The 14,651-nt window shown below is 35.2% G+C and overlaps 1 protein-coding gene across 1 annotated transcript; it reads right to left on the reverse strand.

Annotated features, from left to right (window-relative positions):
* Nucleotides 1-771: 771 nt before the first annotated feature.
* Nucleotides 772-12,742, reverse strand: LOC131805896 (uncharacterized). The gene is made up of 6 exons (XM_059129658.1): nt 12,628-12,742; nt 12,397-12,567; nt 9,260-9,335; nt 9,137-9,193; nt 6,931-9,060; nt 772-1,315 (listed from the first exon to the last, which is right to left on the reverse strand). The coding sequence occupies exons 3-5, from the start codon at nt 9,293-9,295 to the stop codon at nt 6,931-6,933; spliced, it is 2,223 nt and encodes a 740-aa protein (XP_058985641.1). The 5' UTR covers nt 9,296-9,335; nt 12,397-12,567; nt 12,628-12,742; the 3' UTR covers nt 772-1,315.
* Nucleotides 12,743-14,651: the final 1,909 nt, after the last annotated feature.

Below are 14,651 nucleotides of genomic sequence, written 5' to 3' on the forward strand. Positions count from 1 at the left end.
CACCAAAATCTCCGAATACACATCCGTGGACTATTGTTTCTGGAATATTTTGAAAAGCAATGTTAGCACTAAAAATACCAAAGTGTCGATCATTGGCCGTTTGAAGGTCATCATTCGCGCCAAAGGTGACCAATTCGAACAAATCTAAACTTATTCTAAAATTTGATGACATTTCCGAAATTTTTTGCTTTCATTCAAAAAATAAATAAATAAATAAATAAAAAATATTTACAAATTTTGGCGTTTGACTTCGTTGCAGTTTTTTTATCTCACCTGTATTCCTTCTCTAGATTGTGGATCCTTTGGGTCTGAACTCCGGTTATTTTTTATTTTTTGAAACATCACCTAGAGCTATTAAGATGTCCACCCCTGATTTTTTTATTTCAATATTTTTTTTTTTTTTTTGGATGTTTCAGTTATATAACCGTAAAAGCCGGAAAGTGGAGGATACCCTGAATACTGTAACAAATGTACTTCAAAAACGCTATGGGGACCCTTGCCCAATCACTTCGATCGGAAAAAATAAGTTGGTCCAAAGATATTGTATCCCTTTGAATTTCAGTACTGAAAACCGGTAGGTAGCGCTTAAAATAGGTTACTGTGTGGGATCGATGAATTTATTTCACTAAGTGATTACCACAAGTGATGTCCACATTTTTAATTTTGACCCCATGTCACCTACGACAAATCCAAAAGGCATTAGCAATTTTAGATAACTTCATTCATATTTATTTTTTATTAATAGTTTAAATTAAAGAAAGCACTAAAACAATACAAAAAATATCTAGGAACATAGGAAATTATCAAGTCGGTCAATTTGACTTGAGTTTCCGGAACAAATACGTAAACAAAAAATATAGAAATTTATATTTTTGTAATTTTCGAGGACTTGTTTTAATAATAAACACATATGAAAAACAAATATTGTCCCCATATATGAAGTTTACAAAATACACTAAAAAACATACATAAACTTATTGTTACGTAACTTTACTTAAAATTAACACGAATCAAACAATCAGCAAAGATTACGAAATGGATTTTAATATATCGTGAAAAAAATTATGCTTGAGTTAATAATTTATTCTTGAAGTAAACAGACTTGTACTTAAATACTAGAATTGTATTTACTAAAATACAGCAATTTAGTGGTCGACACTAATTTTAATATAAAAACAAAAAAACAAAAATGATCAAATTTCACATTTAAAAAAAAACTGGTGAACTAAATAACAAAACTGAATGTACATATTTCTTAGGAATGTCTGTGAGCGTAGACTAAGGAATTACTCCCCACGGACTGATGAATACTTTACTGAAATGATAAATAAAATAAAATTAAAAAAGAAGAATGGCTTTAAAATGGCTTATAGAAAAAGAGGAAAAAAAATCATCGAGGAAAATAAAAAACATAGTTAAAATACTAATGGCTCAGAATTAAAAATATGAAGAGATTAAAGAAAATTATCCAACATTTGCAATAATAACCTGTAAGCAAAAGTCGGGCTACACTATATTGTCAAGATGGTTTTTATTTAAAAATAAAAGTAATTCTGGGAATAAATACAAAGTTTAAAATGTAATATGCTCTACGCTCCTTAGATGCGTCCGCTCTCGGTCAATGCTCAACGACGACTGACTCATAAACTCATTTTGATAGTTGACAATTCGGCCTCTCCTGACTCTTCGTCCCTCCTGGGCGAACCATCATCAGACTCATCTTTATCTTCGATTTCGAGACTTGGATCACCATAGCACCAGGGCTTCATATGATCGGTCGACATAACACCGCAATATTTCCTTTGCTTCAAACTTAAATCCGGCAGATCCTCTACCAGATAACGATCGTTTCCGATAATTTTCGTGACGATGTATGGTCCTTTATACCGCGCATCCAACTTATGCGATTCTCCTGTAGGCTGCGGTACCGTGTCTATCACCACCAAATCGCCTTCCTTGTACTGAGTTGGCTTGGAATGACGGCTGTCAAATCTTGCTTTCCATTTTTCCTTTTGTTTCTGGATGTTAGCAACAGCCTGCTGTTGAATTACCCTAACATCGAAATTCTCTCTTTCTTCATCACCAACCGCCTGGATAATTCTATTGTAACTGACATCTCTGAGACTAAAGTTGAATATTAAGTCATTTGGACTGAACTTTGTAGTCGCATTCAGCTGCGAGTTAATACTCCACTGTATCGTCGTTGTCTCAGTGTCCCATTCTTTTGTATCACCTACTAGACATTTCAACGCATTCAAAACTGTCTGGTTGATCCGCTCGGCTTGGCCATTGGCTCTTGGTGTTCGGACTGCTGTTTGTACATGTTGTATTCCGTTGTATTCCACAAACTGTTGGAATTCTTTAGACGTGAACGCCGTTCCCTTATCCGATACAATTCTTCGTGGCTGTCCGAAAATCGACATAACTTCTCGCAGCGCTGTTATAACCGGAGCAGTCTTTGTATTCCTGGTTGGCTTTATAATGGTGTACTTACTGAACGAACAGACAATCAAGAATACATATTGATTTCCTTTCTTACTTTTTGGGAAGGGACCCATGTGGTCGATGTTGATACTTCTGAATGGAATTGGTAGGACTTCCTCAATATGTAGTTCACCCTCTGCCTTGCCTCCTTTTACCTTGTTGTAGCAGCATTCCGGACATGACTGAATGTATGATTTTACATAACGTCTCATTCTCGGGAACCAGAAATCACGTTGAAGCCTTTGGAGAGTTTTCTCTTCACCGAAGTGTCCCAAATCATCATGACAAGCCTTAGTTATTCGCCACCGGACTCTTTCTGGAATCACCATACGTTTCATATTGTTGACTTTGCGAAATAGCCTCCCATTTTCTATTACATAGTCCGCTTTGATCTGCTTAATTTCATTTGCCTCGTTTTGCAAATTACCATTGAGAACTTCAAAGATGTGTTTCAGCTTCTTATCCGACATTTGCAGTTGATAGACCCAGTCGTTAATGTTCGTTGTGAGTGCCAGAACATTTTCCACCACTTCAACAATAGATCCACCAAAACCTTTCATTCTTTTTGACGTTACTTCCATATCGCAACCCTCTGGAACTACAGCTTTCCGCATTAAGGTAAAGTCGCTTCCAGTGTCCACAAAACCTTCATATGTCTTACCATTGACCGTAACATCTTTCATAACCGGTGGGCAGTAATCCTTAGACTCTTCTGTCATTGCTGCCACAGTTGTACCTTTACCTTTGCATTGCGATGCATCGTGACCAATCTTTGCACATTTACTACACTTCGGCTTCTTCAATGGTTGTGGGCAACTAGTTGAGATGTGCCCAAACCTGTTACAATTGAAACATTTTACTCCCTTGGTTGGCGCTCCACCTGAGACACTTGCGGTTTTGTCATCCTCGTCATTCTTTGTTTGCTTCCTTGCATACGTTTGTATGGTCAAATTCTCCAACGACCTTAATAATTCACTACATGTCTGCGGGTTCATAGCTAAAAGTGTTCTTGTTAAGCTGCTATCATTGAGACCATTTATGATGTACGACAGTATTGATGCCTCATCTACGCTTCCTCTTTTCCCTATGGCCAACATTGCGTAATAATATTCCACCAAAGACTCATTCGAGTTTCGTTTCCTAGCTATAAGTTCACGATGAATGTCAGCAACACTTACTCGACTTGGGAAATCCTTTAAAAATTGTTGTCTGAACTCTTTCCATGTTTCAACCACTGGTAAAGCATCTATCCACATTTTAGCAACACCACTCATTTTATGATGAACTGCAAACAAAGTTGTTTCATCTGACCATCCATGAAGCCTTTGCAACGTTTCAACCTTGTCAATGAATTGGGACTGATGTAACATTTCCTTTAATTGGATCGAAGTCTGGTATCATTACTATGTAATCCTTTAAACAACCAGATGTTCCGGAACCAGATTGTCTTGATATTACTTCAGCTGGAACTTGCTGTTCTGTATCCCTTGAATTTAACCCTGCATTTGACGTAATAGCCCTTTCTGTTGAAAGTGTTGTTAACTGTTGCACACTTCTTGCTAGAGTCAACATTATATCCTTTAGCTCTCGCATTTGACTTGTTAGAGAATCATCACCCGTCTCAGCTTCATCAAATCCATGGAAATCCTCCTGTGACTCTGAATCTTCAACTTCCACTTCGTCATTTCCATTGCAAGCCATGAGTCTAGCAATTTTCTCGGACTTATTTCCTGTTCGTGGTAAGCTTCTTGCCAGTAATAATTTGTCTAGCTCCGCAACCTTTAACGAACTTATTTTCACCTTCATACTTTTCCTTGTGAATTTTCCTTTTTAATTCGTTACTTCAGCAAATCTAGAACTATTCCTTTTTTTTTAGAAGCCGCACGCCCTAAAAATATACGTTAACTTTTCCCTTTTAAACTTCTTCTTCGAGGTTCCCCTCTTTATGTCTTGCTTTCAATCTCCTTGATGTACTATCGTTGTCCTACTCACTCACACTTTTGAGTATACCTTTGTACATTCTCCTTTGATTGATGCTTTCTTCTTTGCTCTCTTTGAGCACGTTACACACTCTCACTAAACTCACTCGAACTTTTGAGTTTAGGTGCCTTTGCGTGGTTTCTCCTTTGGTCGTCGTTGTTGCTTTGCATTGAGCTCTTCACTACTACATCACTTTGACGCCTTAGTTTCTCAGCTCTTTGAGTATTTTTCTGCAATTCTTATCCAAAATGATGAAATTCCTTGTAGATTTCCGTTCTTATCCCACTTCTGATTCTGTCAAGATGGTTTTTATTTAAAAATAAAAGTAATTCTGGGAATAATACAAAGTTTAAAATGTAATATGCTCTACGCTCCTTAGATGCGTCCGCTCTCGGTCAATGCTCAACGACGACTGACTCATAAACTCATTTTGATAGTTGACAATATGATACCCTACACCACTGTACATATTTAGTAGAGCTCGCGTAACAAAATTATTTATTTGAAGTAGATCATGTCACCTATCAACATTTGATTTTAGAGCAGTTATAGTTTGGTTTCAGACGGAACTAAGATATGGGGAGGCATATCCAATTCGATTTTCACTAAATAAAATTGTTATAGAGTGCATGATATCATTTCGAGAAAGATTGTGTTAAAACAAGTAAAAAAGCTATAAGTTCGGCCGGGCCGAACTTTGGAACGAATTTGGCAATTTTCAAAAACATAAAATCCGTTAAAAGTTCTTTTAAAATCTTAAATGTAACGAATGTAGAAGTTATATTAGGGTCTATACGACGGCATGGTAACTTATGTCATTAACCATTACAATATTCGGGAATATCGGGAGGTACCGTTATATGGGGGCTATACAAAGACATGGACTGGACCTACATGACCCATTTTCAATACCAAAATTTCTGTAGAGATAATATACATCTGAGTAAAATTTTATCAATCAATAAACCCCAAATCGGATAAAACATAGCTATAGCTATATTTGAATCGATTTACAACCAAGTACGGGTTGCTAGGATGAATTCAGTCGTAATTGCGAAAATTCGGTGCATTTGGGTTAATATTAGCCATTTGGTGCACAATAAACCGGATATCGGATAAAGATATATATCTGAACCGATCTCGATAAAATTTGATAGAGGTATTTTCGAGCAATATCTGGTCTCCGCTACCAAATATCATTCTTCATATTACGCATGTGAGGGGCTTAATACCCCAAATCGGATGATATATATATATGGGAGCTACCGACTTTCTTTTAATTTTATGTGCTTGCTTCTAGACTGAAATCGGTGGGATGTACCAAAATTCAGATAATTTGGACTTATATTGGACATTTGGTGTACAACTAACCCGAAATCTATGGAAGCTATATCTAAATCTGATCCGATTATCATCGATTTCAATAGGGTTCGTCCTTGGGCCAAACAAATATTGTTTAGAAAATATCATCTCAACCGAATAATAAATGCGACCTGTATTTTGTTCACAAGAATAAATGGACGGACGGACGGAGGAAGACGGACTGACATGCATAAATCGACTCAGAAAGTGATTCTATGAAGATCCTCAAAAGTAACTATGGGTCTATCAGGGTCTAACACACTTACCACGGTGTAGGGTATAAAAATCAGACGGACATCGCTAAATCAGGTTAAAAGCAATTCAAGAATATATATATACTTTGATGGGTCTAACCTGAGTATTTCAAGCAGTTACAAACGGAATGGCAAAGTAAATATACACTCCAGAGAAGGGTGGAAGAGACATTTGGACCAAAACCTTCAAAATATCGAAGATCCAGATAGGCTATGTCAAAAAGTGAACCTACATTGATTATTTTTGAACAGAAAGAACTCAAAGCATCAAATTATATCTGAGTTGGTTGGAGATACTGATATATGCGGGCGAAACATAAAACTGGATCGGTGGAGCCCATTTTCAATATCAAACATCTTAGGGGTACTACAATCATCTATATCGTAATATAATAGACAGACAGATCTTGTTAAATTGACGTAGAATTTCATGAATATATGTATTTTATGGGATATTCAACCAATATTTTGAAAGAAACGACATAATGAATATGCATCTTAGGTAGAATATTCTGGTAGTTCATAAGACACTGTGCATAATTCAGAAAAAAGGCAAGAAAAATTGTAATTTTGTAGTGAAATGTAAGATATGCAGCTGAATTCTTATTGTCGAAAAAATAATCAAAATATTAAATTATTTACTGAAATCGTTAACATTTTTTTACTTTAATCACAAAACATTTGATTTTCAAAAAAATGATGGTGCTAGAAAATTTTCCCAGTAAGAATTTCCCAACTATTTCACAACTCACTCAACCTTAAGAGACTATTAAATAGCTGAACAACAGCCAGTGACAATTCATACAAATTGTTGCACATCTAACATGAAAGAAAATACATATTCTCTTACCTATTTTACGAATTCTTCAAATCTTCCTCTTTTCGCCTGCGATTGATACTCGTCATTGTTATCTGTATCACAACGCCGTTTCCCAGTATTTCTGACACCATGCCCGGGATATTTATTATTTGTATCATAAAGACATTTACGCATAATCCATATGCGTTCTTGCATATTTTCAAAATTGCACATGGGATTGTTTTCATATTGCGGCCCTTGAGACATTATACGATCATAGATTTTCAAATAATGTTCGATAATAAAGCGTAGAACATGGGGAAAAGAGAAGTCACGAATATTTAGTTCCAAATGATAGAGATCGTCCAATAGATATTTATTACTTGTACGTTCTAAAATGCGCCGCAAATGACCCTGAAGAACATTATTTTTCCAATTGCGTGGTAAATGGCGTACGGAGTAACGAACATCGCCATCATAATCCTGGATGTGTGGATCATGCAATTTGGTGAGGAATTTCGATTCAGTACGATGTATGGCAATGTCCAAAAATGATATGCGACCAGCTATGACCAACTGATCATTTTCTTCGTAATCATAGTATTTGAGTTCTGTTTTAACTTTAAAACGAAGATTTAAATAATTTTCCAAATTCATTAGAAAACTATTTATATCCGTATCGCATACATAAAACAGCAGCTCATTTTCGTGCATATAGACCCGGGAGTAGGCGGGAAAGCGGCAAATTTCATACTCATGTTGGCTCAGTAGATAGCATAGAAGTAATTGAATTAAAACCGGTGCATCAGTGGAACCACGCAACAAACCTTTTACTTGTTGATATGTCTTGCCACGATATTCAAAAATTTGTAAGTATTGGAAACGAAATTTCATCATTTGCATGAAAACAATTGGATCTATGGAACTGGTTTGTCGAAAAATTTCCGTTTGCACTAATTTCTCGAGTAAATATAAAATATCATCTTGTTTCACGTTACAATAGATATCCTCAATTTCGACTTTCACAAAACTATAATTATCTTGCACTGGTGTATTACGTATATCAGATGCCGTTCGGGTAATATCCTTAACATAGAACTTCTTTAGAAAAGGCTCAAGGACTCGTTTAAGGACATGACAAATAATCTGTTCCAATGGATAACTATACCAGCCTAAGGTGTTGGCTATGGCGCATAAATTTCTCTGTTCGCCATCAATTTTCAGCTGGCCATATAAACAAGGAACATTTCGGCGACCGGTGTTGTACTCATTAATAAGTCTCTGAATATTATCGCTATAGGGCTGTGGACGTCCCATGGCTTTAGCCATTTGTCGATTGTGCAAAAAATCTCGCTGGAGACGTTGATATTTTTTGTGGCAAAGTTTTATCCAGCGCTTGAGATATCTGGTATTCCGCATTTCGACATAAATATTATTTTGTACAGCATTTTGTATGACACAATCCATATCCCGATTGTATTCATGGGCTTCCATTAATATTGTACATTTGTTGTTTAGACTTTCAACAAATCTGTAATTCTGGTTCCCAACAATTCTACGAGTGTCCTCCAAGGCATTGATCAAACGTGCGGCGTTAGCTGAGTTTTGTTCATACAATGACTTAAGTATTTTATCATAGCTTAACATCAAATATTCCCCATAGTACATTGAAGGTTCGATGGCCAGATTTTCTTCATTAATGTGTAGTTCCTTCATGTACTCTGTGAACTTAGGCATATTGGGCGGTACAAACATATCACCCAATCCCAAAATGGCATTTACATTTGCCGGCAAATGTCGCCATGTAAAGTTTACAAATCCACTCAATACTTCATGCTTTGGTCGGGTATACATAAATGGTGGCTTTTTTAATGATTTTTTTGTATTCTTCCTGGTAACGGGTGCCTCAATGGCCGGAAGCGTTGTGGTTGTCCTTTCGAAGGGATTTGTGGGGAATTGTATTACAGATCTTACAGCTCTACTGTTGCTTGTGGTATCTTCTTTATCGCCCATGATAAATCTCTCAACACTCGGTGAAGCCATTAAGTTAATACAATCAGTGTTCCGAGTTGGAAATACAACGACACTTTGGGGTCTAATGGTTTGAATACCATTGTTTTGATACTTCTCAATTTTAGTTGTGTTGTTTTGCCCTGTTTTCATATTTCCATTGACATCATTCTGTAAAGATAAATTGGTAAATAATTTATTTTTATATGCCTTATTGTAATAATAAAGAAAATACAAAATAATTTACCTCATCATCTGAGCCAGTCAAGTCAATAAAGAAAGGAGCATCGGCGATTAGGACGACCTGAAAGTGTTTGTATAGAGATAAATATTTATCCAGTTTGCATTACTTTGGAATTCTTTAACTTACATCGTCAGAGAAATCCACTTCAATTTTTATATCCATTTCGTTTGTGGCAATCGAACGAGAATGCTAAGAAAGTATGCTGCAATAAAAAAGAAAAAAAATATTTCAGATCGGTTTTAAGAAATAACAAGTAAAGAAAGTCTTAGTGTCGGGCGGGGCCGACTTATGATACCCTACACCACTTTGATAATCTAGTAGAGCTACACATAACAATTAAAAGTTTTAATTGGAGAATTCAATCATACACGCTACGATTATTATTATGATTAAAGTTCAAAGGACTAAATATGCCGAAGCATGTGTATCTTTTAAATTCGGACTTGTGTTGCCCATTTGGTGCACAAATAATTTAAAATCGAATAAAAATATATATAGGAGCTATATCCAAATCTGAACCGATTTCGATAAATTTGGCAAAGATATTTCTGAGCTGTATTTTGTATATTTCCCTGAATATCGTTGTTACGGAGTGCATATTACGGTTGTGGGTAACAAATATAACAAATCGGATGAACAATATATGGAAGCTATAGTTATATCTGAACCGATCTTCACCAAATTTGACATACTAGCTTCTAGACTCAATTCGGTCGTAAGTGCCAAATTCCATCCCATTTAGACAAATATTAGAAGTTTGGCGCACAATAAAAGGTAAATCGGACGAAGTTATATATGGGAACTATATCCAAATCTGAACCGATCTCGATAAAATTTAGCAAATATATTTCTGAGCTGTATTTGATATATTTCCCCAAATATTGTTGTTACAGAGTGCATATTACGGCTGCGAAGGACAAAATAACAATTCGGATGAAAAAATATATATAGGTGCTATAGCTATATCTGAACCGATTTTGATCAAATTTGGCATATTTATTTTCAGGCCTAATTTGGTTGTATATGCAAAATTCTATACAATTCGGGCAGATATTACACGTTTGGTGTACAATAAAAGGCAAATCGGATGAAGATATATATGGGAGCTATATCTAAATTTTGACCGATTATCTCCAATTTCAATAGGGTTCGTCCTTGGGCCAAACAAATGATCTGTGCAAAATTTCATCTGGATCGGGCAATAAATTCGACCTGTACTTTTTACAAAAATACATGGACAGACGGACGGGCAGAGGGACGGACAGACGGACGGACAGACGGACGGACTGACATGCATAAATCGATTCAGAATGTGATTCTATGCTGATCATCAAAGGAACTATGGGTCTATCTCGTTTCCTTTTTCCTGCTACAAACAAATGCACAAAGACATAATACCCTGACCACCTTGTGGTGTAGGTTATAAATATATAGATAGATTTTGGCTTTTTATACCTTCAGCCATATGGCTAGAGGGTATATATCATTTGATACCGCCGAAACGTGCCTCATCGAAACGACGGTTTTAGACCCTTGGTCTCTTTGGACTTAATCCGTTTCAGGATATTTAGATTCGATCTTACGATGTCCGTCCGTCTGTCTGTATGGCCGGCGATAGTGGTGATAATTCTCGAAAGGAGTATCAGATTTGATCCAAACTTAGTACTTCGTAATATTATTGTCAAACTTAGATCGAGTTCGAATATGGGCAATATCGGTCCTAGTTCTTCTGGTACCATATTTATAACAATCTTGCGTTCATGGAAATATTAAGATGTACCAAGTCTGGAATTGGATCGGATATTGATTTCTCTTTTCATGAGCTTCATGGCTATGAAAAATTTGAGCCTTTGTGGGGGAGGTACCAGAAGGAATAGTCCGAACTGTAATGTCTTAATAACAGCAGATCCTCTGTTGATAGAAATATTCAATCGGATGTTAATTTCGCGTTTTATTATTAAAAACTTTGTGGGGGGAGGTACCAGATGGAGTGGACCGATATGTTCCATCTTAACACCAGACCTTGGGATGATAAAAATATTGATATGTGTGAAATTTTACGAAAATCGGACTCTTACATCACATTTTATAAGAGTTATAATTAATAAAAATTTTGACCCTTTGTGATGGAGGCACTTCATGGAGTGGACCGATATTATCCATTTTTACACCTGAACTAGAACGGACGCAAATATTAGGATTTGCAAAGAGCAAAATCGGATTATTGCTTCTCTTTATTTATTAACGCCAGTTTTGGTGTGAAGATGGGATATATCGGCCCACTCCTTTTGGTTCATCTCCAGAAAGGGTCAAAATTTTGAATATCCATTCTATATCGAATGAATATGGATTCCATTCAGATTTGGCACATCTCAATATTGCTATCTTATAAAGAAGGTACAAATTGATTCGTTCCTTTTGGTACCTCCCTCACACAGGGTTCAAGATTTTGAAAAACGAAACGCTCATAGAAAGCGAAATAAGCATCCAACTCTCTTCAAATTACAGAAATCCAAATATTTTTGCTAACACAAGATCTGTTAGCAAAATGATATATATCTGCAAAACCTCTCCTGCTACTTCACCCATGAAGGGTCACAAATTTCAATACTTTTATCTGTCATAATTTTCTAAACAAGTCAGCGATTCTTTACAACTTGCTATATCTAAATATTTCTCTTAACCAGAAATCGGATATAAATGTTCGATTGTCTTGTAATTTTGCCCATACCAATATTGTTATCTGTATTCGATGAAGCATGAAAATGGAATACTTCAAAATATATTCAAATAATCGAGCATTAGCTGAGGGTATACATCCGCTGGCAAAAATAATATCACAAACTCGAAAACATGGATTACACAAAAAAAAAACAAATTATAGTAGACCTTATTGGACTATGTAGGTTTTAGTCCGGATCAAAAACCGAGTTGTATGTCCGGCAAAACAGGTTTTGAAAACATACTTTCAGATCATATTTATTGTTGTACAAATCGGTCCCCAAATTCCTGAAATTCCTGAATTCAGGCTAAAAATGCCTACTTCTGGAAAAAATGCAGAGTTTTTGCGAAAGTAGAGGTGTACCTAGATAACTTGAAATTTCTTTCAATAACCATATGATCACGCATTTCTAGCTGTGGTACAAAATTATAAGGCTTAACACTAGGTTAGTAGAAACTCTTGGATTAATTTTTTTTTTTTTTTTCATGAGTTAGATATTTGTTGTTCCGATTCTAATAAAAGTATTCTAATTTATACTTACCCGAAACCAGTTCCTCTAATAAGCGTCTTCTATAGAAGATAACGTCATGTATGAGCAGTGGTAATCTCGAAGAATCTAGTAGGAGCAAACGCCTTTATTCAGCAATACCCAGCGTAACGATGCTCACCATGCCTTCTTTAGTTCTTTAATCGTAATGGATTGATTGATTATCTATTGGATTGGAATTATCACGGAGTATTATGTGTTTTTTTTAAACATTATTTGTCTTACCTATTAACTGCTACAGAGTCCTTTTTTATAAAAACGCGCAATAATAATGCAAAAAACCCAAATTGTCTGCAATTCCAATTGGACAAATCCCGACAGCTTTTTGCACAAAATACACTTAAAACTACAATATACGACTCAATACAATCACACACGCGACATATTTTCGAATCTCTTTAATTGTTTCAATATTTTCCTATATATGTTGTATTTTTGAAAATTGTACACAGATTGTCAAAGTTTTTAAAAAATTACGTTGAGTTCTATTCAAATTCGTCATTTAAGTAGAAAAAAGGTGCTCACTATCTGTCTCTTTCTATTGCACAGCAAAGAGGTTGCCATAATATGCAAAAAATAAATGCACTACTTGCAACATAATGGAAAGGCGCTCCAGGGTGTTATAAAGCAGGTTTTCAATTCTTGTTCTATGAAAATGTGAAATGAAAACTTATATAAGGAAAGAAATGTCAAATGAAAATTTTTTTATAAAGGAAATACTTCTCATTTCAAATTTGAATAGAAAAAGAATCCACTCCAAACTACAATTAAGGTTAGATTTAGATTTAAACACTTGACGCTGATCACTGTCCAAATACCTTAAATTTAAGCATGTTTTTCGAAACTTGATTGCATCCGATTTTGTAAGATTGTACACGTAATGGGTTTCCGAACACAGCAAAGCAAGTCAACTTGTGTTTCAGAACCTGCAATATAGTAATCAAGGCCTAGCTAAGATCGACCAAGAAGACTACTTTGATAGTTAACTTAGTAGTCTTGTGCTATTGTGAATTGATTCTCTTTGAATTTCAAAACACATCGTTTCCATTTATTTGATAGTTTTTCTTAAATTTTGAAATGAGTTAAAAACGCTAAAGATAAAGTTTGAAAATTCCAAAAATGTGCTTACAAAATTCTATTCCATACACCTTTTTAAAAATTTGCATATTGCCTTAGCGGTTTAAATCAATTAATATTGGAAACTATTGGTCTGTCCCACAACCTGCAAGAATCTTCTATTTTTACTATTTTTTTTAGATGTCATAAAGTAAAAATCAGTTATCGTAGTAAAAACTTTTACATTCTTGCAGTTCTGAAACAGATCTACTGCAAAAACTTGTTTACGTATTTACCAAAATTAAGAAATAAATTTTCAGTGAATATATTACAAAATTTACACGAACTAAAGTATCAATCCCATAGCGTATACGTCAAATATTTACCATTCATACCATTCATATGACGTATACGCCATGGAATTGATAATTTAACGAAATGAAATGGATTAAGAAGTCTAAACGTACTCTAAATTTGACTATGGACCATGGTAGAAGAATATAGGTAGTCGCGTCGACACAGCTGCTGGGACAACCAATTTTGGAATTGAAAATGTTGAATGAAAATTTATTTTAATTTGAAAATTTTTTGAAAAACGCGAATTATAATAGCCTCCTTCTAACTTAGAATAAGAAAACATATAAAAATCTACTTATATTTTAAAAAACATTTCAATTTTTTTGACATATCAATGCTCCCACGCGTTGATGCATCTACCTGTATTCTTCTGCCATGCTATGGACATACCATGGTAGAAGAATATAGGTAGATGCATGGTACAATAAGGAGGTAGAACAGCTTCGTAAAGCTGCAAAAATACAGCCCTGAGGTTATGCCCGCTTCCTGTCAGACTCATTCAAAATTATTGTTTTCATTTTTTTCATATTTTTCCTCATTTTTAAAATGAGTTAAATACCGCAAAAAATGAATAAAATGTCTGGATTTTTCTCTCAATAATATGATCCTAATTTTTCAATCTTTCAATTTCATGGCTATACTTTTTATTGCACACTTATAAATAGATTGTAATCAGCTGTTAGCTCTACCTTACCTTTTTATTGTACCATGGGTAGGTGCATCCATGGTACAATAAGGAGGTAGAACAACTTCGTAAAATTATAGAAATACAGCCCTGAGGCTATGCCCGCTTCCTGTCAGAATTTTTCAAAATATACCCGACAAGTTGGTTTCAT

The sequence above is a fragment of the Musca domestica genome, unplaced genomic scaffold (genome assembly GCF_030504385.1).
Source record: "Musca domestica strain aabys unplaced genomic scaffold, Musca_domestica.polishedcontigs.V.1.1 64, whole genome shotgun sequence".
Classification (NCBI taxonomy): domain Eukaryota; kingdom Metazoa; phylum Arthropoda; class Insecta; order Diptera; family Muscidae; genus Musca; species Musca domestica.

Coding starts and splice junctions, on each gene's coding strand:
- LOC131805896 (XM_059129658.1), bottom strand. CDS start 9,295: ATGGATATAAAAATTGAAGTGGATTTCTCTGACGAT. Junction 9,194..9,259: donor AAGTGGATTTCTCTGACGAT/GTAAGTTAAAGA, acceptor AAACACTTTCAG/GTCGTCCTAATCGCCGATGC. Junction 9,061..9,136: donor TGACTGGCTCAGATGATGAG/GTAAATTATTTT, acceptor TTATCTTTACAG/AATGATGTCAATGGAAATAT.